Raw genomic sequence first — 19,742 nt, forward strand, 5'->3', positions numbered from 1 at the left:
TTACTAATTGCCGTTTTGTGAAATGAAAAGTACCAGGAAGGGTGATGTGCTCCCATGTCACACCAAGGCGGCCCCCCACAGGGAGGTGTGTAATGTTGGTCACACGACAAGCCAACTCTGTTGGTTCACTGGTCATCTGGGGTTGAAGGATGGACTCGAGAGCCAGTGTGAAGCTGGGTCCTAGGAAAAGCAGAAGCAAATATGTTTACTTGATCAATTGAAAAGCCCAATATATATATAATATAAGGTCCCAATATATACGTAAGTGTATTTATTAATCTGCATTCTACTCCTCTTGGCGGACACACTTGGATTCAGCCTGGTTTTTATGACGCTAACCAAGGTTCCACTATACCTGGAAAAGATGGGCGGGTTTAGTGTACTAATACCACACAGTGGAACTTTTCTTAGCCTAATTAATTAGTTCCATTTTTTACATTACCAGAAAAACATGCAAACCGGGGCGGACACTAACCGAGGTGGACGCTAACCGAGGTTCCGCTGTATATGTAATTATCACCATTTACAGCTCTGTTATTAAAATGTGTAGGTCTAAAGAGCGCTTGTGTTTCAGCAGTGCTTTTATAATCAACAACAACACCCTTCTAATAATAACACAGTTAGCTACTGAGCTGCCCTCAGGAGAAATGATTGCCCATCCTGGCGGCACATTATTTCCTCCACCAGTGCCAGGTTTTGTCCGGTGTGGCCAGTCGACAAGTAAAGCACAATGATTGCTGCTTTGTGCTTTGGACCGTCGATCCATGGAGCCAGGTCGTAGGAAGAGAGAGGAAATGACACTGTTGACTGTGGAAGATGAGGTCTGCATCTCTCTGACCTCCAGATTGCGTTGTTACACTTCAGGGAGCACACACTCGCCTGAGGAGAGGTGTTGGGCCGAGAGCCGTTCCTAATATTTTACCGCTTTGTTAATGAATTTGGGTTAGTATCTCATTCCAAAGGATTATTACCAAGATACTGTATAAGATAAACAGGACAACAATTTGCATGGGGTGTTATTTCATGCATCCAAAAGGAGTGCACTTCTGTGTGTTTGGCAATGGACGGGATTTGGAGTGATGTCGTTTGGACGTCATAGAAGCGCACACAAACACACACAGCACCCCGCATGCACAGTCACCATCTGTTGGGAGACACACACACACGTGTGCACACACGTAAACACACACTTGATGGATGAGGAAGTGTGAAGCTTCCCTGGCAATTATTCATGTGCCACTCAGTCACTGGAATGCCTTATTTAGTAAAGCAACACAAGCCGGCACCAGCTTCAACTAGATCGGTCCAAAATCGCCCCGAAATTTGATGTACAAAACACAGAAACCAGAGCATTCCAGAATAAAAATTTTCGCTTCACATTCCATACACATACATTAAATTCTTTAAATAAGGAAACTATACAGTTATATTACCCTATTCTTTGAGGGAGGGTGCACAAAAACAAGCTTAGAACAGATTTGTTTGTTTTCCACTTCTGGAAAAATTGAGGACACAAAAGTAACCCATTCTTTCCCTCACAAGAAAAAAAGACAAGCAGATGACACATGAATTGTTAAAAAGGTGCCGTCACTTACACGTCTTCTTTTTGTGTTTCCAGCACAAGCGTGGGTGTGACGCTGATTTGATCAGGGCTTGAACCGCCCACCCAGTTTGCTATGTGTCGGTTAAAGGTTTCCCATTCTGTTAAGCATGTAAAAAAATAGGCATTTGCACAACACAGGGTTGATATCAAGCTGTGAAATAACAATGTGATCAGATCAGGACCGCAGGAAGATGGCGGTAGTATTTGGAAATGACCTTGCCCACTTGCCGACCACCAAGGCCACCTGTCATGTGATGTTGCTTTGAGTTTAGCAGAGTCGAGATAAGAAGAGCGCTGAAAACAAGCACTAAAAACAGAAGACTAATTTCATGTGCAGCGAGTGAAGGACCAAAATGGGTCAATGCCAATAACTGCATTACTAAATTGTTACACAAACTTCTCTTTATATGAGCATACTATTAACAAACATACTTGTTTTTTTCATTTCACTAACAACGGGAGAAAAGCAGCAACTTCACGGTGGTAATGCAGATCATAAAAGCCATTATAGTCAACACACAGAAAAGCATCCACACCTGGCAAACAAGGCACACCATGCAGTTGCCGGTTGAGCAGCACATAGTGGATCACTATTTAGCAGTCATAGCTCTGCAAATTTGATGATTTTTGGTCCAAAATGTATCTTTTTGAATTATTTTCTCTGACAAAAGGCGTGTTATCCCAGCAGAGAGCACATCTCATTCCCTGTAAACACGTCATAAAACAGTTGCAGCTGACCATTATTTTCTTAATCGATTACTGTGAACCTTGTTGGTTAGATTAATCGAGTAATTGGTAAGACGGACCAAATCATTCATTCATTCATTCATTTTCTACCGCTTTTTCCTCACGAGGGCCGCGGGGGTGCTGGAGCCTATCCCAGCTGTCTTCGGGCGAGAGGCGGGGTACACCCTGAACTGGTCGCCAGCCAATCACAGGGCACATAGAGACAAACAACCATTCACACTCACATTCATACCTATGGACAATTTGGAGTCGCTAATTAACCTAGCATGTTTTTGGAATGTGGGAGGAAACCGGAGTACCCGGAGAAAGGACCAAATCAATATGAACCAAATAGTTGTTTGTTGTTAGTGGTTTGGTCTCTGCCGCATTACCAAGCCGCCATTTGGGAGGAGAAGAACGTGGTGTCGTGCCAAAATAACCGAGTACGGATGCACCGTTGGCACTCTTGGCAGGCATGTGCGATATGAAGAGCGGATAACATAAGCCTCTTGAGCTGTTCAGTCAACATGGAGCTTCTCAGGAATCCGGGGGTTATACATTTCTGCATCCAGAAGTCAGCGATCGGTCGTATTGGAACATTTTGACATCACCGTCTGTCTGAGCCACACCTTCTAGCTCTAGGACCGCACCTCAAAACAATCATAATGAAAACACAAATATATTACATCGCGACACACAAGAAAACACAGGAAATATTATTCTATAAAGTTTGCTTGAACATTGACATATTCTGAGCAGCTCTATCGACAACAATTCCAGCTGACACAACAACATACACACTTGGAAGTGCAGCCCAAGGTGAGCAAAATTGCCTCCAGAAACTGCATCCACGTGCCCAAACAAATCCCACAACAAAAAAAAACCTTTTGTCCTCAATGGTAGGTTGTACTTGTAGCATAGAAATAGAGTGAAACATCAAGGGCACGCATCAATAGAATAGGAAGTGACTGGTGACAGCATGCCAGCAGATAACCACACACACACACACACACACACACACACAGACACAAACAGGATAAGGATGAACCATCAGAAGAAATGCTTTTCTCGTACTGTGTATGAAAGTATTCCTGGGTGTGTGTAAGTATTCCTGTGTGTAGCTGCAGTAGGAATGTATACCCCCAAGCTAAAACGGAGCCGCTCTACCAGTTAGACAGTGCCATATGCTCTATAACATGCTCTGAAACAAAATTAATTCTCACATACAATAGGTATTTAATACCACACACCTCTCTCACTCTCACACACACACACACACACAATGCCATGCATGTCAACAACATCAATTCCTTCATACGATTTCGGTTGCAGCCTCTATGCATGTGTGTCCGTCCATTAAGGGGGACTGGTATTTGTAAATGTAACATACATCCTGAAGGCTTTTGAGGCTTTCACATGTTATTACGCTGGATCAATGGCTTACGCTGGCTGATGTACAGGGACACGGATTCTATCGTTTTAACCCTCGTCAAGGCAACGTATTAAAAAGGTTTCAGCACTGGGCACATATTCCATTCCATCATAGATAGATAGATTGATAGACTTCCTGTATTGTCATTGCACAATAACACAGCAGTGAAATTGCCAATGAAATGTCGTTGCCTGGCTCCCGTATAATAATAAATAATAATAATAATAATAATAATAATAATGTGGCGAATAGATGACATCAAATATGAACAACAATGTACAGCGTAAACAGTAAATTGCACAAATAATTTAAATAATTTTGAATAAATAATACTAAATTTACAGCACAGCGGTCTAGTGGTTAGCGCGCAGACCTCACAACTAGGACACCAGGGTTCAATTCCACCCTCAGCCATCTCTGTGTGGAGTTTGCATGTTCTCCCCGTGCATGCGTGGCTTTTCTCCGGGTACTCCGGTTTCCTCCCACATTCCAAAAACATGCTAGGTCAATTAGCGACTCCAAATTGTCCATAGGTATGAATGTGAGTGTGAATGGTTGTTTGTCTATATGTGCCTTGTGATTGGCTGGCGACCAATCCAGGGTGTACCCCGCCTCTCGCCCGAAGACAGCTGGGATAGGCTCCAGCACCCCCGCGACCCTCGTGAGGAAAAAGCGGGAGAAAATGAATGAATGAATGAATAATAATTTAAAGTTTTGCATGTGTGTGTGGGCAGGTAGAGGGGCTTATTTGGCATTAAGCAGTCTGATGGCCAGGGGGAAGTAGCTGTCTCTAAACCTGGTTGTTCTACAGCGGATGCTGCAGAGCCTTCTCCCCGATGCCAGGCGAGAAAACAGTCCATGCTGGGGGTGCGTGGGGTCCGATGGGCTCTTGATACGCAGCGGCTGTTTGCTATGTCCTTAATAGTTTAAGAAGCGGAAGTGTAGAAAACACTGATTTCTGTCAAGGGGTTCATGACGCAAAGCACTGCCATCAAGCAATACACTTTTTTTCTACATAACTAGCTGCTACAAATTAACACAACTTTTGTCATGCAGCTAATTTATGGCTAAAAAATACATTTCCCATGATGCTTAGCGTGCCTCTTCATGAAGTACTGATGTGGACGAGTGTAGGTCTTGTATGCAGCAATCTCTGACACATCTAAAGTAAGTTTGATCAAGGGTTAGGACAGCTTCTGTTGGGACTACTCAGACCACCAACCGTCTCTATCCATCCATCAGTACTATCACCAAGGGCTTTGGAAAGGCTGTACTGAATGAAGAGGATCGTTCAGCAAAGAGCGACAACGAAAGAGACGGAGACAAGTGCCAAAGTGTGTGATGAAGGAATTATGAGGCTGTTCAATTGTGATGCTTGTCAAGATGACTTGAGTGGTTTTTGTTCCCAGGGGGAGGGGGGGGGGGTGATGAATTACTTTCCTTCTAGGCTACCGTTGAACTAACCAGTCATGCTAACTAGTCATGCTAAAACAAATTGTTCGGCACCCTTTGGAAAAAGCATTTATTTCATCCTGTTTTTTTTTTTCTGTGTGCTAAGTATGTCATGTTGCAGTATGGAAATTCCAGTACACACAGCCATTACTGTCTAAATGGCTGGCAACACAAGATAACCAAGTGTCTTGCCTACAGTAAAGAAAGCAGTCAGAGCATGATCCCCTTCCTCTGGAAACACACAACACACACACAACTGCAAACACACCTCTAAGATCCCAACTGCCTTGCAGAGGAAGCTAGATGTGAAGGTGATGGAGTGGCCAAGTATGGTGGAAGTGGAAGAACTCAACGCGTACCCCCCACCAGCTCTGGATGTCATCACAGAGGAGCGGCAAAAATTCCTCTAATGCTCTGTGCTTACACACAATATTGACACTTTAGACACAGCCTGCTCATGTTCACCGTGATGTGAACTCATTGGTGTTTGGCCAGTGATGGTTGTGTTTCCAGTTATTTTCACAGGCCAGTATGTCTATACTTTTATCAAAACTGTACACCGACAATTTCTGTAGTTCTATAGTTTTGTGTATAGTGTGACAGTGTGTCTCTTCACTCACTGATTTGGGACACCTTCACCATCACAGGGCTTGACATCTTCTCACTCGCCAGGTGCCACCGCCCCCCTCCGCCCGTGCTCCTCCCTCCTTTGCCGATGAAGGCCCGGATGCGGCAGGTGTACGTCCCTTCGTCTTCCACGCTAACCTGTCTCACCGTCAGCCTGTACCCGTCTGCCCCGATCCGCTCCAGGCTGGCCTCGCCGCGGTTCCCTTGTGTTGAGCTGGCAGACACATTGGCGATCACCACCCCGCTGCGCTCCATCGTGATGATATCGCGGCCGTTGGCCAGCCAGGACACTTCGAGCGACAGGGAGGGCAGGTTGTCGGCAGCAACGGAGCAAAGAAGGGTCAGCTTGTCACCAGGGGAGAGCAGCAGATTTGTTGAGGGCGGAGAGGAAGACGAAAAAGCCTTCACACCGAGGGACTGACCTTGAGAAGAAAAGAACCGACAAATTTATACCAAACACCTACACTAAATACAATAATTAAATAAAAAGGTCATAAAAAGGTCAATCAGGAGCACTACACTGCTTATGCTGTTGTTACTGTCCATTTCATAGGAGCAGAATATTTTTCATGTTGAAAGATACTACACAGATACTATATATCCTTCATGATGGTCGCTGCACTTCAGTAGCTTGGACTGGGCATGCAGCCAATGTTGATTTCTCCAATGAGCGTCTTATGTCTTATGTCTGCCACCAGACAAGTCTTCCTCACTGCCTTACTGCCCTACAGTTAACTACAAAGAAGAAAAGTGATGTTCTTCCTGTCAGAATAGCAACATGGGTACGTCTTACTAGTTCTCTATTTCTATGTGTACAGAAAATGAACAGCAGTGCGTAAGAGCGAAAGTCCATGAACCAAGGACCACATGTAGTTTGAATCCATGACAGGAAAACAACATAAACTACAAATAATCTCCCTCAGCATGTACATTTTCACCTTTAGTACTGTAACCCACGTCACATCCAAGATACCATGTAAATATGCTCCTTGAGCAATATCAATATGATCCCGGAATCTGTCATGGCATCCAACATAAAGCAGAGGAAGCTGTTGGTGTTCATCAAGAGCTACCACAATCAATCAATCGACTAGTAATGTAATACCTAACCACCAAACGTTGAAACTCGGAACACCGTAACCAAGATGCCGAGGAATTATACCAATTGAGAACTGTGACATATATGATGCAAATATCCCCCCAAGGCTCTGTGAGAAGTATAAAGACAAAATCCGAGCAACCTGTGCTGCATCATTACTTTTCTGTATATTATCTTGCATTGCAAAACTACAATGAATGAAATACTGAATTGTGTGTTTGTGCTGTGAAAAGTAAAAGCTCCACAAACCGGACAAGATGGCTATCGTCAGCAACTGTCAGAAATAGCGGAGGATTTTTCTCAAGAGAGTCCACTTTTATTAAAACTGTTGCGGGTCCTTGCTGGGTATCCTCTAACCAACACACTTGGACATAGTCTCCAATGGCAACCTAGAGCAGAGCATGCTGGGAGTCTCTGTATGGTGTCTGGGACAGGACAAAACAAGACAAAGCCCAGTCTGTTTGACTTTCCTCATCCTCTTTGCTCAAGTCGCTCAGTCAATAAGAAACACTATGGTCCCCAGACCTGCGTATTTGTAATTGTGTGCATGCTCATATGTGTCTATGTGTGAGTGTGGGGCTGTACTCTCAATTTGTTATAAATCACTGACTGTTTTCCAGCACTTTAGAGGATATGGTAACCCAGAAAGATATAAGATATGGTGACCGCGGCAACCACAATGAATGAGTGTGTGAGTGTAGGGGCCTCCCTAAAACACAATAACACTCCAGCAGTGAGGGTCAGCAGCCTCCTAGGACACAGAGCAAAGGATGCCATTCCAGTGAGGAACAGCCACACAACAAAAAGGTCACGTCTCCCATTTTTCTCCCCTGGGACCCTCTGTCCTTCTCTATCGACCACTTTACGCTGCAGCTCAGAAAACATCAAACACATTGTAGCGTCTTTTATCAGCGTGAGTGAGATCGTGCTTTTCTCCCTGCAGGGAAATCATTTACACATTACAGCTGCAACAAAGTCAACTCTAATAGCGGCCTAGGATGTTCAGCAAGGCTCCAAATGCAGCGTTTCTGTTGCAAAGGGCTGCGTGGACACAGCACCAGTGAGGTTTGAAGCCTGCTTGCACCACCTGCTCCTGTCCTTTACAGTCAGTGCAGCCAAGGATTCCTCCAGAGAATGAAGTCAGCACCGAGCCAAGCCTAGACAATCTCAGCAAAAACCACCGTAATGCTACCAACTGGCTTCTTGTATGTTTTATTTTAACCAACTGTGAAAAAAAGTGTGATTAATTACACTTTAATAATTATTTTATCTCTAATTTTACAGTTTCTGTATACAAGCTGCTTTAATTTTTTTTTAATGTGTTGGGCACCTTGTAATTGAGTTGATGTGGTGGAAAATAATCACAGTCAGTCAGTCACACCCCAACACTAATTGGCTATCATTGTGTTTTGGCTTGTTTAACACCAGCTGTTGGCTCCCATCGGGAGGGCAAGGTGAGTAGCAGAGAGGAGATGTGAAAATGATGCAGCATGGGAGTGATGCCGGTGCAATGAATGGAAAAATTACATTTCAAAAACTACCCTACAACACAATTGATAAAGGTGGAGTGATATGGTATAAAGAATGAGTTTGCCGATCACTCAACTGAAGTTTAGCCTACCACATCAACGCAAAGCACCCTGTCCAGTGCAGCGACAGCGAATGTTTTGTTTGACAGAAATTTTTTTTTAACATTGATCTTACCTGTTGGAACAACAGCCACAGTTCCCATTTCCTTTGTCTTGCCCACGATTTGAATCCATTTCCCTCCATTTTCATGTGTCCACTCCGTTCCGTTGCACTCATAAATCCCTTCGTCCGATGTAGTCACTCTGGAAATCACAAGCTCAAACAATCCGTTCTTCCCGGGGGCCAACCGGACGGATCCATCGGCGTAACGCCTGGTGTACTTGGCCCCTGTGACTACGTCCCCCTGTGGGCCAAATGTCAAAATCTCCTCCGATGTCCCCCCTTTTTTCAGTGACCAGGTGACAGACAGGTATGTGGGCTGGATGAGTTCTCTGGTGACGTTACAGGAGAGCGTGACCTCACTGCCCTCGGGGATGACAGAGGGCGGAGTCTGAGGTGTGACCTTGAGTGTGTTGGGGATGACTGGTGAAGAAAAGAAAAGAAGTTCAAATAAAATAAAAGCACTGTGCAAAATGACACAAGTCATTTTTTAGCCAAGTTTACACATTTTAGGTCGAGTTTCTCCAACTGGACCAGTTCCAAAGTTTACAGAACAATGCATAGAACAAGTAAGCTTCAGTTAGTATATAAATATTCATGCAACTCCAAGTACGCTACAATACATTCACAACATTGAACGCAGTTTCAATTAAATGATCAAGACCTACATTCCGTTTCACAATGCTGTGATGACTTCTGATCTGTGACAGGAGGTTCTTGTTTACCGCAGTGATCAGTCAAATCGGATTCATGTCTTGTTTTGTGGCAGGGAAAAAAAGTAGTAAATTGGAGGAAAACAAGACGTCCTGAAGATAAGTACTGCCTTTGCCTGAGCTGCTCCATGTGCCCTACTTTAAATTTCAAGGAGAGCCCAACTGCCTGTGAACATTTAGAAAGCAAATGAGCCTGAGAGAAACAGTGATAAAAGTCATTTGAGTAAAATGATGTCTGTAAAATCACGTGTAAATGAACACGTTAGCTTAAAGCTTACATTGCATGATGTCTGACAAGTGTGTGATTTTGTGAGCTTGTGGATGAAAAAGACCTGATGAGGAGAGTTGATGAAAGCCAATATATTTTATGAAAATAAAAAACAATAAAATGAATTAGCTGTTTTTGCCAAAATTTGTCATGCCAACACCATAAAAAATTATAAAACACAACTTCTCTTCTGTGACACCAAATATTCACTTGTAATTCATATTTTAATTCTACCCGCCGGTAACTGTCATTTGTCAGCAATATTGTGTTAAACAGTAGATTCTATTTAAAAAAAACATTTAGTGTTGTCACAACTGGACTCTAGAGCCCATTGTGGTCAGGGTGGCTATGATGTGAACGTTGATGACAGATAGCCAAGGCGGAAATAAATAATAATCCACGTTTTGCACTATCAATTAAAATTAGCCTGAACTGAGTTTTCAAACCCGCAGCGACCTCTACTTCACTCGTTTCTTACATAACCAACACCCTCGGTGGGGAGATAGATTTCATGTGTGTCTGTGTGTGTGTGTCTATGCATGTGCACCAATGACGTGCTGTGCACAAGTCTCGACTGGTACACACCCTGCAGGGGCAAATCCGACTTATCATCACAGCTAACAACTGAGAGCCTCCCTTGTGCGCACACACATTGGAATATTCTTTCCCTCGTTCAAAGCAAAGTGCACATGCTCATGCACGCTTCCGTGCACGTACACACTGCTACCTAGTTAATTCTGGTCTAAATTTAACAAGGTGTTTGGGGTGCTGCACTGGGAACAGCTGAACATGATGGTGCATTATACTGTAGATGACACCACTTTTTGTGTCAAATATGTTTAAGAAGACCCAAATATGCATGCTTTTTTTCTGTGTGTTTGCGCTCAGGATAACTGTTCCTTATATTCAGGGTGTTTAACTACTCGCTGTGTAACCGCAAGCCAGAAACCCAATTAAACTCAAAGGAAAATGCTGAATCCAAGATTCTCTCTCGTGTCAGAAAATAGACCGCATTATGCAGGACCTAAGCTGCGCTGTCCTGGCATGAGTGTCATACCAATCCAGGGAAAATCGACATTTTGAGCAGGATATGTGAGAATGATTACCGTTACCGTATTGAAGCCAAGAGGAGAAATTCCCTCTCATTATTGTATTTCTGTACCATAATTCCAGATATGCATGTATGTACTATACATCTTAGCTGATGGATGTCTCTCAGTCCTTGCCAACAGCTCCCACCTGACATGTGTATGAAGAGTGTGCATGGGCATGAAAGCCAAAATGTAAGCCGGAGCCCATCTAAAACGATGCACGGATGCATGCGTGGTGGGGTTTAAACATGTCCAGTAGAGCATTGCTAAGTCATGGCACTGGCTGTTAAATGAACCGTAGACAGATACACACACTTTAAAAAGTAAAACTAGCTTGTCTGCTCCAACGCTTTACTAATTACAACACACACGCAAGCACACACACCTCCCCCATACCAATGAGCTGGACCTGAGCCTCGTAGTTTCCGCTGATGACAGAGTCGGTGCTTGGTGTTTGGCACCAGTAGAAGCCGGCGTCTTGCGACTTGGCTTCCGCTATCTTTAGCTCCACCACGTTGTCCTGAAGACGCATCACGGAGATGTCACCAGATGCCACGCGCTTGCTGAGTGAGGGGTGGGAGTAGCTTGGGTCAAAGGTGGAGATGATCTTGACACGCTGGCCATTGGCTTCCCGAGACATCATCCACTCAAAGTCCTTGATGACAGCGGAGGAGAGACTCACATCAAGAACAAAAACATCCAAACAGTTGTCCTGATAAGTGGTTCATACTACCCACCTGCTCACGGGGGCCCATATAATCATTGACATCACATCTGATGGAGACGGGCTGGCTCTCCACGCGAATCAACGGACCTGGAGACACCGTCACCACCCGGGCTAAGCACCCACCTTGAGATAGACATTGAAGAACAATAAATACACATACTCACACACAAGAAAATACCCATAATAAAATAAACCATGGGTAGGGATGGGACTGATCCAATCTAGTATCGATATCGGTAAGAATATCAGCAAACACAGCCAAAAGAGAGCCATTCTCCATGCACACATAAACGCGCCGCCATCTGGGTTTGAGTGAGGAGGTTCTTATAGCATGTAAAATCATGTAAAATGTAACATCGACAAGAAACTGCAACAACCTGGAAATTAGCCGTAAACACATCAGGCTGAGTGTGAGATGTTTGCTGATATTCTTCGATCTACATTTGCTGATATTATTTTGCCGTGGTTAAAGCTGACAGTAACCTGTTTTGTTTGATTTTAATGTTTTGTTCATTCGAATGTTGATCGACTGCCTCCTTGTCACTCTTATAGCGTCTGTAGACGCTTCCATATTATTATTTTTTAATTCAGAACCAGCAGGCATATAAATGTGACCCGCCTGGTTCAGCCAGCTCCACCAAAGTCTCCAGAGTGATAGTCGAAAGTGATAGTTGTTGAACTATAAGCCCAGATTGTCAACTTGACATCCAGCATGACTCCTATAGTGTCGGGTTTACCAACATACGTCCATATAGATGCACCAATTGCACAAATTCCAGTATCGGGATTGAAACTAATGAAAAAATGCATCCCTCGCCAGGGGTGTGAAGTTTCTCCTAGAACTACACCCAACTATACAATAAATAAATATGTATGTGAGAAGTTTGCATGTTCTCGCTTGTCACCTGTTGGGTTACACCCACAGTCCATTTATGTCCGTCCTCAGACCCAAACTTATAAAAAGACATTGTGTATTGTCATAACACTGACAGTTACACATAAACTAATGTTACAGAACAACAAACATGAATGTAAAAATTCAGAAACACCACCGTAGGTGTTGACAAAGTGGACACGCATCAACATGCGCAACCGAAGGGAACAGGAGCAAACAGGACCGAGCACAGCTGAAGAGAATTCATCTGAATGATCGCGTCAGCAGATTAGAAAGATTGCCTAGGAAGCAGAAAGTGAGCGATTTATGTAGACAATCCACTCAACAATGTTATTATCCATGGTTTCTCTTTTCATTAGCGGCAGCTAATTTCCATTGTATCTCACCCAAAGTGTGTGTGTCCTCACTGCAAAGTGTGACCCCAACTGACCTCTGCACTCAGCTGATGGCAAAGCATTCAAGGGAGGTCAGATGTCAGACTTGCGTGTTGTGTGTCACCTGCCACCTCGAAACCGCTTACAAGAAGTGTTCTTTAAACTCTTGGAGATTTTTGTTCTACATCTGTGCAAAAATAATGTAACCCAGGATGCTTTAGGTAGCTAAGGGTTAAAAGTCACCCAAGTACATGTTTTTAAAGACACCAGCTGCAGTGATCTTCTACTGCAGTTTTTGAGCTCGTCCTGTGGCAGGGAAGTTCAGAGTCAGCTGCCATGAAGATGGATTTCATCAAAAACCGGAATGGCACCTGGTAATAAATACAGTTCTCAGCCAAAAACAGACACACCAAAAACAATCTGCATTTGATTATTCGGACTTGCTGGGTGTTACTGCCCCACTCCAGCCCTGTAGATGGCAGTCATGTGCACCACCCAGTTGGATCCAACTGCCACACACACACTGCAACTATTCCTGCTGGATATTAGGGGTGTAACTAGAGCAGCAACTATTTATCCAGTAATTCAAATGATTCAACTTCAGTGATTTGTTGAACAGGTATAACTAATACAACATGTTAAAATCTGGCAGAAATAGTTTTTCACATACACTCCTGATTAAAATGTTAAGACCAGTTGAAAAATTGCCAGATTTTACATGACACACTGTTGGCTCTTAAAGAGGTTCAAAATAGAGCTTGAAAATACAGCAATGAGTAGCTGCACCATTCTTGTTAATCACCTCAAAATGTGGTTTGTTCCGTCATTAACACACAGACAAGGGCCTTCAGTAACATCCTCACATAGCCCGCTGCCGTTTGACACCCCTGCCCAACCTGATGCTCCATTGTTCCATTGAAGGAAAAAGGACCCCAGGTCATGATGTCACCCCATCCACTGTGCTTGATAAATTACTATTATTATTACACCCGTAATGGCTTATGATGGGTTACAGTTCAACTTTATTAATAAAAAGGGACACGCCACTGTCTGCTATCTAGATCGCCAAGATTGCTCTGCTCCCTTTCACTTTCTGTACACCAGTGAAACTTGATCTGTTCAGTCTTTCCAGTTTGAATCAGGGCACAATGTGAGTGAGGATGGCAACCCTGAAAACCTGCCTTAAAATAAAGGAATGGAGCTCCAGTGGGTTAAAGTCAAAAGAATTTGACTTGGTTGAGAAGCACAGAAGTCGGAGTGTGTCCCTTCGGTTGTGTACATCCCATGAGGAATTTTGGTCCACTCTTCTTTCCAGATTATCTCCAAATCCTGAAGAGTTTGAATCTGACGTTTGGCAAATTAAACTTTCAGCTCCTTTTACACCAATCTTTTACAGATTTTCCAATGGGATTAAGGTCCGGAGACGAACTAGGCCACTCCAGGATCTTACCATACATCTTCTTGAGCTACTACTTTGTTGCCTCGGCCATATGTTTTTGGTATTGTCATTCTGGAAGACCCATCCAAGACCCAGTACAGTACATGGCCCTGTTCATCAGCCCCTCGGTGCAGTCAAGTCTAGCAGAGAAACAGCCCAAAGCAGAATGTTTCAACGTCTATGTTCGACAATAGTGATGGTGTTCTTGGGGTCCTGCTCAGCATTTCTCTGCCTCCGAACCCGGAGAGACAATTTAATGGCAAAGCACTCAATTATGGTCTCATCTCACCACATGACATTCTTCCAAGCCTTCTCTGAATCATTCAGGTGTTTATTGGCCAACTTCAGACATGCCTGTACGTGTGCCTTCTGGGCCTCTCAATCCATGACAGCAGAGTGTCCCATCAATGTTTTTCTTGTGCTCCTAGCTCCTTTGACATCAGTAACAAGTTCGTCCTGTGTAATTCTGGGCTGATTCCCCACCTTTCTTAGAATCAACCTTCCTCCACGAGGTGAGATATTGCATAGATCTCTGTTATCTTGCTCCATTTGCTAATTATCACACCGGCAGTCTCTGTACATCAAACATTAAGTAATATTTCACTTAATAAAATACAAATCCATAAACTTTATTTCATGTTTTTCTGGATTTGTGTTGTTATTCTGCCCCCCAAAAAATGATGAACAGTTTATATTCTGGTGCACACAATGACTCCTGATGCGCAAAGGCATCATAAAAGAAGAACTACAGAGAAGAATTCTGACATACTAATGCCCATTTAGAGGAGTTTCCTTTACGTAATTCAAGCTTATATGTCATGAGTATTTATGAAGCCACTCAGCCTGAGGACACCCAGCAAGCGTTGTAATCATGTAAAGAGGCGGACACAACTGGCATTTTGATGTAACTGGTGTAGCGGACACGTCCAGCGTACGACCCCAGGCACACAGTGGACATGCATTCTTACTGCCATGGCTGAGCGCCTGTCGAGTAGATTCATTTTTCAATTTAAATCACGTCAATGTGTAAATACGTACAGTGCATTGGGAAAATATTGGGACACACATTTTAAACCAATGTATCAATCAGATAAATAAAACATACTTCATACTCATTTCTATTCTATATTTAAATGCACATTTGTTTGCTTGATCCAGTAATGGGGATGACACTAATTTAGCCATCAAATGCTACCACTCTCTTTTCCACATTCTTGGAAAATCAACTCTTTCTTCATGCACCATTTAGCCAAATTGTGAATATCAAGGAAGTTGTCTCCAGGGGGAATTTATGAAGTGGTCACTTCCTCTTTCACAGACTCACACATGATGCACCACAGGAGAGCTGGCCACACTTGAGCATCTTACACAGCACTAATTTAAGCCAAGTCCTTCTGGCTCACAAATGCGCACACACACACACACACTCACTCTGATGACTAAACATATGGTTATGTCAGTGTCAGGATCATCTGAAAGGCCACCTTATGACTAAGGGTGCGATACTTTGGTCATTTGCTGATTTTCACTCAGCTTTCGGTTGGGTTTGGCTAAACTTTGACTGGTTATCATCATATTTGGTGACATCATATCCACTTTAGGACTATAATCCAAATGTTTAGTCCCGGATTCTGTCCACACTTCCAAATGAACAGAACTAGCATAGCAAACGGACTGGAGTTCGTTTTAATCAGACCAAAAATGAGAAGTGCAAAAGGACCCTAAGTATTCATGTGACACTTTGATTGAAATGTATAGGTTGATTTGTCTGATACATGACCATGAGTGATACCATGGAGACAAGCAGATCATAACAAACACAGCTTTGCATGACAGTGGAATTAACCCTATAAAGCAACTTTGACAGATAATGTTATGATGATTTTATGAATTAAACCCAAGATCCATTGATTTGGAGCGCCAAAAATGTCAGATTAAGAAACACAAACCCTTAAAATGTATTTGCTAGGCAATTGTCCTGCTGCCAAGGCAACCAGAGCCCAACCTCCAGCACGAGGTTGAAACACGCCTAACAACTTCAGTAGTCCATTTTATTACAGGTATTGGTTTCTTTATTGGTTCTTGTGCAGCCTACGGTGTTGTAGCAAAGTATGTAATGTATTGGAATTTTAAATCGCAAAGTGAGTTGAAGTATATGCCGAACTAAATAGTGGGTGGCATGAACTCAAACCGTGGTTGCACAAATGTTTAAAAACTACACAATCGGTAGCTACAAGGAAGTGCGTGTTAAAAACGGACGTTCCTGAACTGAGATTTGCTTTACGCAGGGAAATGTGGCAAGTATGTGGGGTTAATTAGCTATCAAGCAACAGTCAAGCAAGGCAACATCCCTTACCGAGCATAAGCAGAGCACCGACGAGCTTGAGGAGGTAGGTATCCATCATTTAGGGCTCCTTTAGTCGAATATGTCCCTTATTTCCCCCCACCTCCTGCTCCCTTTGTCCGGCGTGGGGGGTCGGACTGCGCCTCTACTCCGGCGGCTGTCGGACCCTTGAAGAAACTCTGCCAGTCACTTTAGCACAGCTCGCCGGGCGGAGCCGCAGCACAAATGAGATGCCCACCACGATTCCAGCCTACCCAATAAATCCACAGCGCCCGGAGCGTGAATGTCTCATGCGGATCGGACCCGAACACGGTTGTAAATCTCAGGACGGACTGTGAATCAGTCAGACAGGTAGAGGACGGGGAAGAGTAGCCGGAAGTTAGGTGGCGGTCTGAAGAAGGAGTGGCGAGAGGGAGCGAGAGAGAGAGCACTCACACTGTTTTTTTATGCTGCGTGACATATGAGTTTAATTAGCTTTTCTGTGGCACATATTGCCAACGCAGCATGTTCCTCAAGTCATTTGGTTACTGGCACAAATTAAAATTGAAATCTTCCGCAATTTTTTTTAAATAATCGTGCAACCCTGAAATGTGTAACGGCTCCTTTAAACTGACGTCATCGTTCACCTTACATGTAGTTCATCGTTATGTACACTGTTCTGGTGTGGGTGATACTGCACATGTTGGTATCGATTCCATACCAAATATTTTTAGGGCCATTTGATACTTTTTACTTGAACTGATTCAAGATCAATTAATAATTGGAGGATGTAGCTTTTTGCACATTGTTATCATCAGAAAGAAACATAGAAGAAAGATTTGATTCATGAACAATTAAACAATATCAACAAAATAGGTATTGGCCTTGGTCACATATAATTTATTCCCTATCAATATCAAATATGAACACACAAAAAACAATAATAAAAGAGAATCATATTGTGCTGGTATTGATCTGATACTGGTGCTACCCTTAGTATCAACACCACTGGTTCGATACGCTCATTCTCTGTTTTGGTTAGAGCAGGATGAAAGGGCCATTTTGATATTTGTATAAGTTACATGTACGTATATATTTAAAGTTTGTTAGAGATAGAGTACACGTTTGTTAGAGTACACGTTTATGAAAAAAAGTGTCAATGTTTCAACTTTGTCTTGTTTGTTTTACCCTTTTTTGCTTTCTTCCATTTTAGCTGTGGTTTTCTTACTAATTGAATTATTAAAATATGCCATAGACCAACAATACATCAACTCCCTGCACTTTTGACACACCTGGATTACAGGTAACATCAGGTGAACATCAGCAAGGCGGCCGAAAAAGCCTTGAGGTGGCTGTGGATCAAGATGGGAGATGCATGGAGTAGCACGCTGCTTGGACACAAACCGGGGCCTGATCACCCCCGGTTGGGTCGCCTAGGTGAGGGTGTCTGAAGATCAAAGACCCGAAACACCCAATGACCCTAGGTCCTTCACTGAGGATGTGTCCAAGCCGCACCCTTGAGGTGTTTCATCAATCAGAGATGCGTTCAAGGACCGCAGAATTGGATTTAGCTGATACACAGAAGGTAAAATGATCCATTGGGCTTGGAACATGCAGCAAATTTCTGAAAAATGTTTTGAAATATTCAATCCCCTTGCGTAGAACACGTGTTGTGAATGATAACTCATCCAGTGTTTTACAACTTTATGGCAGGAACTTAGTCCCTATGCACGCAAGCGAGCCCAAGGCAAAGGACGGGGATGAGGAGAGCGTAACCTCAATGTCAAAGGTTGCCGTTTGGCTGACACATTGAGGATCCTATTTTTGAAGTGTGTGTGGCACAGAAGACATGCAAGCAGCCCGCCACTCCATGTGGTCCCCACGTATTAGCATCTGTTGCTCACGCAGCATCTGTTCAAACTCAGTCCCACCCACAGACACACACACACACTTGCAATACTTGACTCCTATCAGTCATTAACTAGGACATATAACTTTTAGAACCGGATCTGCAATCATTTGAGCTTCTGAATCAAACCAAATGTTACACTTTGTTTAATGAAGAGCTCTATAAGCTGTATCCAAATTTCCCCACTGAGGGACGAATAAAGGCATATCTTATAAGTTGAATGTGTCGCTTGTTTTTGTTTTTTACAAGTTACAAATTTAAAACACATGTATTATCTTATTACTATAAGATATTATTATTATTATTCATTTGTCATCATCCAAAATAAAGATAATATCATTTTAAATAATCCCATGCTAAATTTAGAGTGGTATCAAAGTACAGTAGTAGCAGCAATAGGAATTTAACACTACAGCACTATCCAGTGGTCATTATTGGCCAATGCAGGCTTCAACCGCTCAGGCTCAGGATAAATCATAATGTTGATGCCCAGCTCTAAGACATATTGGAGGAAAAGGGGGAATATTACTTTTAGAAATTCAATAAACATCATTCAAGTAAAACTTTAGAAGCAAGGTGAGCATTTATACTACAATGTCGATTTTTTTTGTATATTTAACTGATACAAATATAATATAATTAATTAAAATACACATTATTTTAAATAATACAATTAAACACAGTTGTATTTGGTTATTAATCAATGTAATAATATTTATAAAATATTTTGTATTTCTATTGATAAAAAACAAATTAATATTCTTATAAGATATATTACTAAATATGATTGTACACAATATATAATAGAATTTAAAGATATTCTGATTCACTGAGCTGCACCTGAACAGCAGCCTAAAACTTTCCACTCGACAGACGCGCAGCAGAAACAGTCAACACAAAACCTCAAACACATTTTTTTTTTGCATCCGTGCAGAAAAAGCACCTGCCTGCTTGGTCTGTGGCTGAGAGAGCAGCAGAGGTGCAAAGGACAGTTTGAAACATCCGCATTTACCCCCCCCCCCACACTCAATACAAATATTGATAAGAGAATTTCTGCGAAGTAGGATTCCTTAATTATGAATTGAATATTTTAATAGTTATGTGTTTGTGACCTTCTAAATATGTGTATTTAACATTATTACAGGCTTCTAGACATGAAATGACACCCTTATAGTCACCTTTACACTGGTTTTACCCAGTATAGTTGACATTATAAAAGAAAATGAGCCATGTAAGATCAAACCTGCATTGTAAAAAAAAAAATCCAAGTTGACTCAACTTTAAAAAATTTGTAACCTCGCTGCCTTAAAATTTTGATTAAATCTAGCAAATTATTTCAGGTAATTTCAACTCACAACTTGAAAGACCAAGCGCAT

At 42.6% G+C, this 19,742-nt stretch overlaps 1 protein-coding gene across 1 annotated transcript in view; it reads right to left on the reverse strand.

Annotated features, from left to right (window-relative positions):
* Positions 1–16,862, reverse strand: part of ptgfrnb (prostaglandin F2 receptor inhibitor b) — a 36,585-nt gene extending 19,723 nt beyond the window's left edge. Inside the window, exons 1-6 of the mRNA XM_058051799.1 lie at positions 16,491–16,862; positions 11,438–11,550; positions 11,097–11,355; positions 8,644–9,051; positions 5,834–6,262; positions 34–180 (exon numbers count right to left, since the gene is read on the reverse strand). Of these exons, the coding sequence (XP_057907782.1) occupies positions 34–180; positions 5,834–6,262; positions 8,644–9,051; positions 11,097–11,355; positions 11,438–11,550; positions 16,491–16,539 (1,405 nt within the window). The 5' untranslated portion in view covers positions 16,540–16,862. The remainder of the gene's footprint in view (positions 1–33; positions 181–5,833; positions 6,263–8,643; positions 9,052–11,096; positions 11,356–11,437; positions 11,551–16,490) is intronic.
* Positions 16,863–19,742: the final 2,880 nt, after the last annotated feature.

Source organism: Doryrhamphus excisus, chromosome 16, assembly GCF_030265055.1.
Source record: "Doryrhamphus excisus isolate RoL2022-K1 chromosome 16, RoL_Dexc_1.0, whole genome shotgun sequence".
NCBI lineage: Eukaryota > Metazoa > Chordata > Actinopteri > Syngnathiformes > Syngnathidae > Doryrhamphus > Doryrhamphus excisus.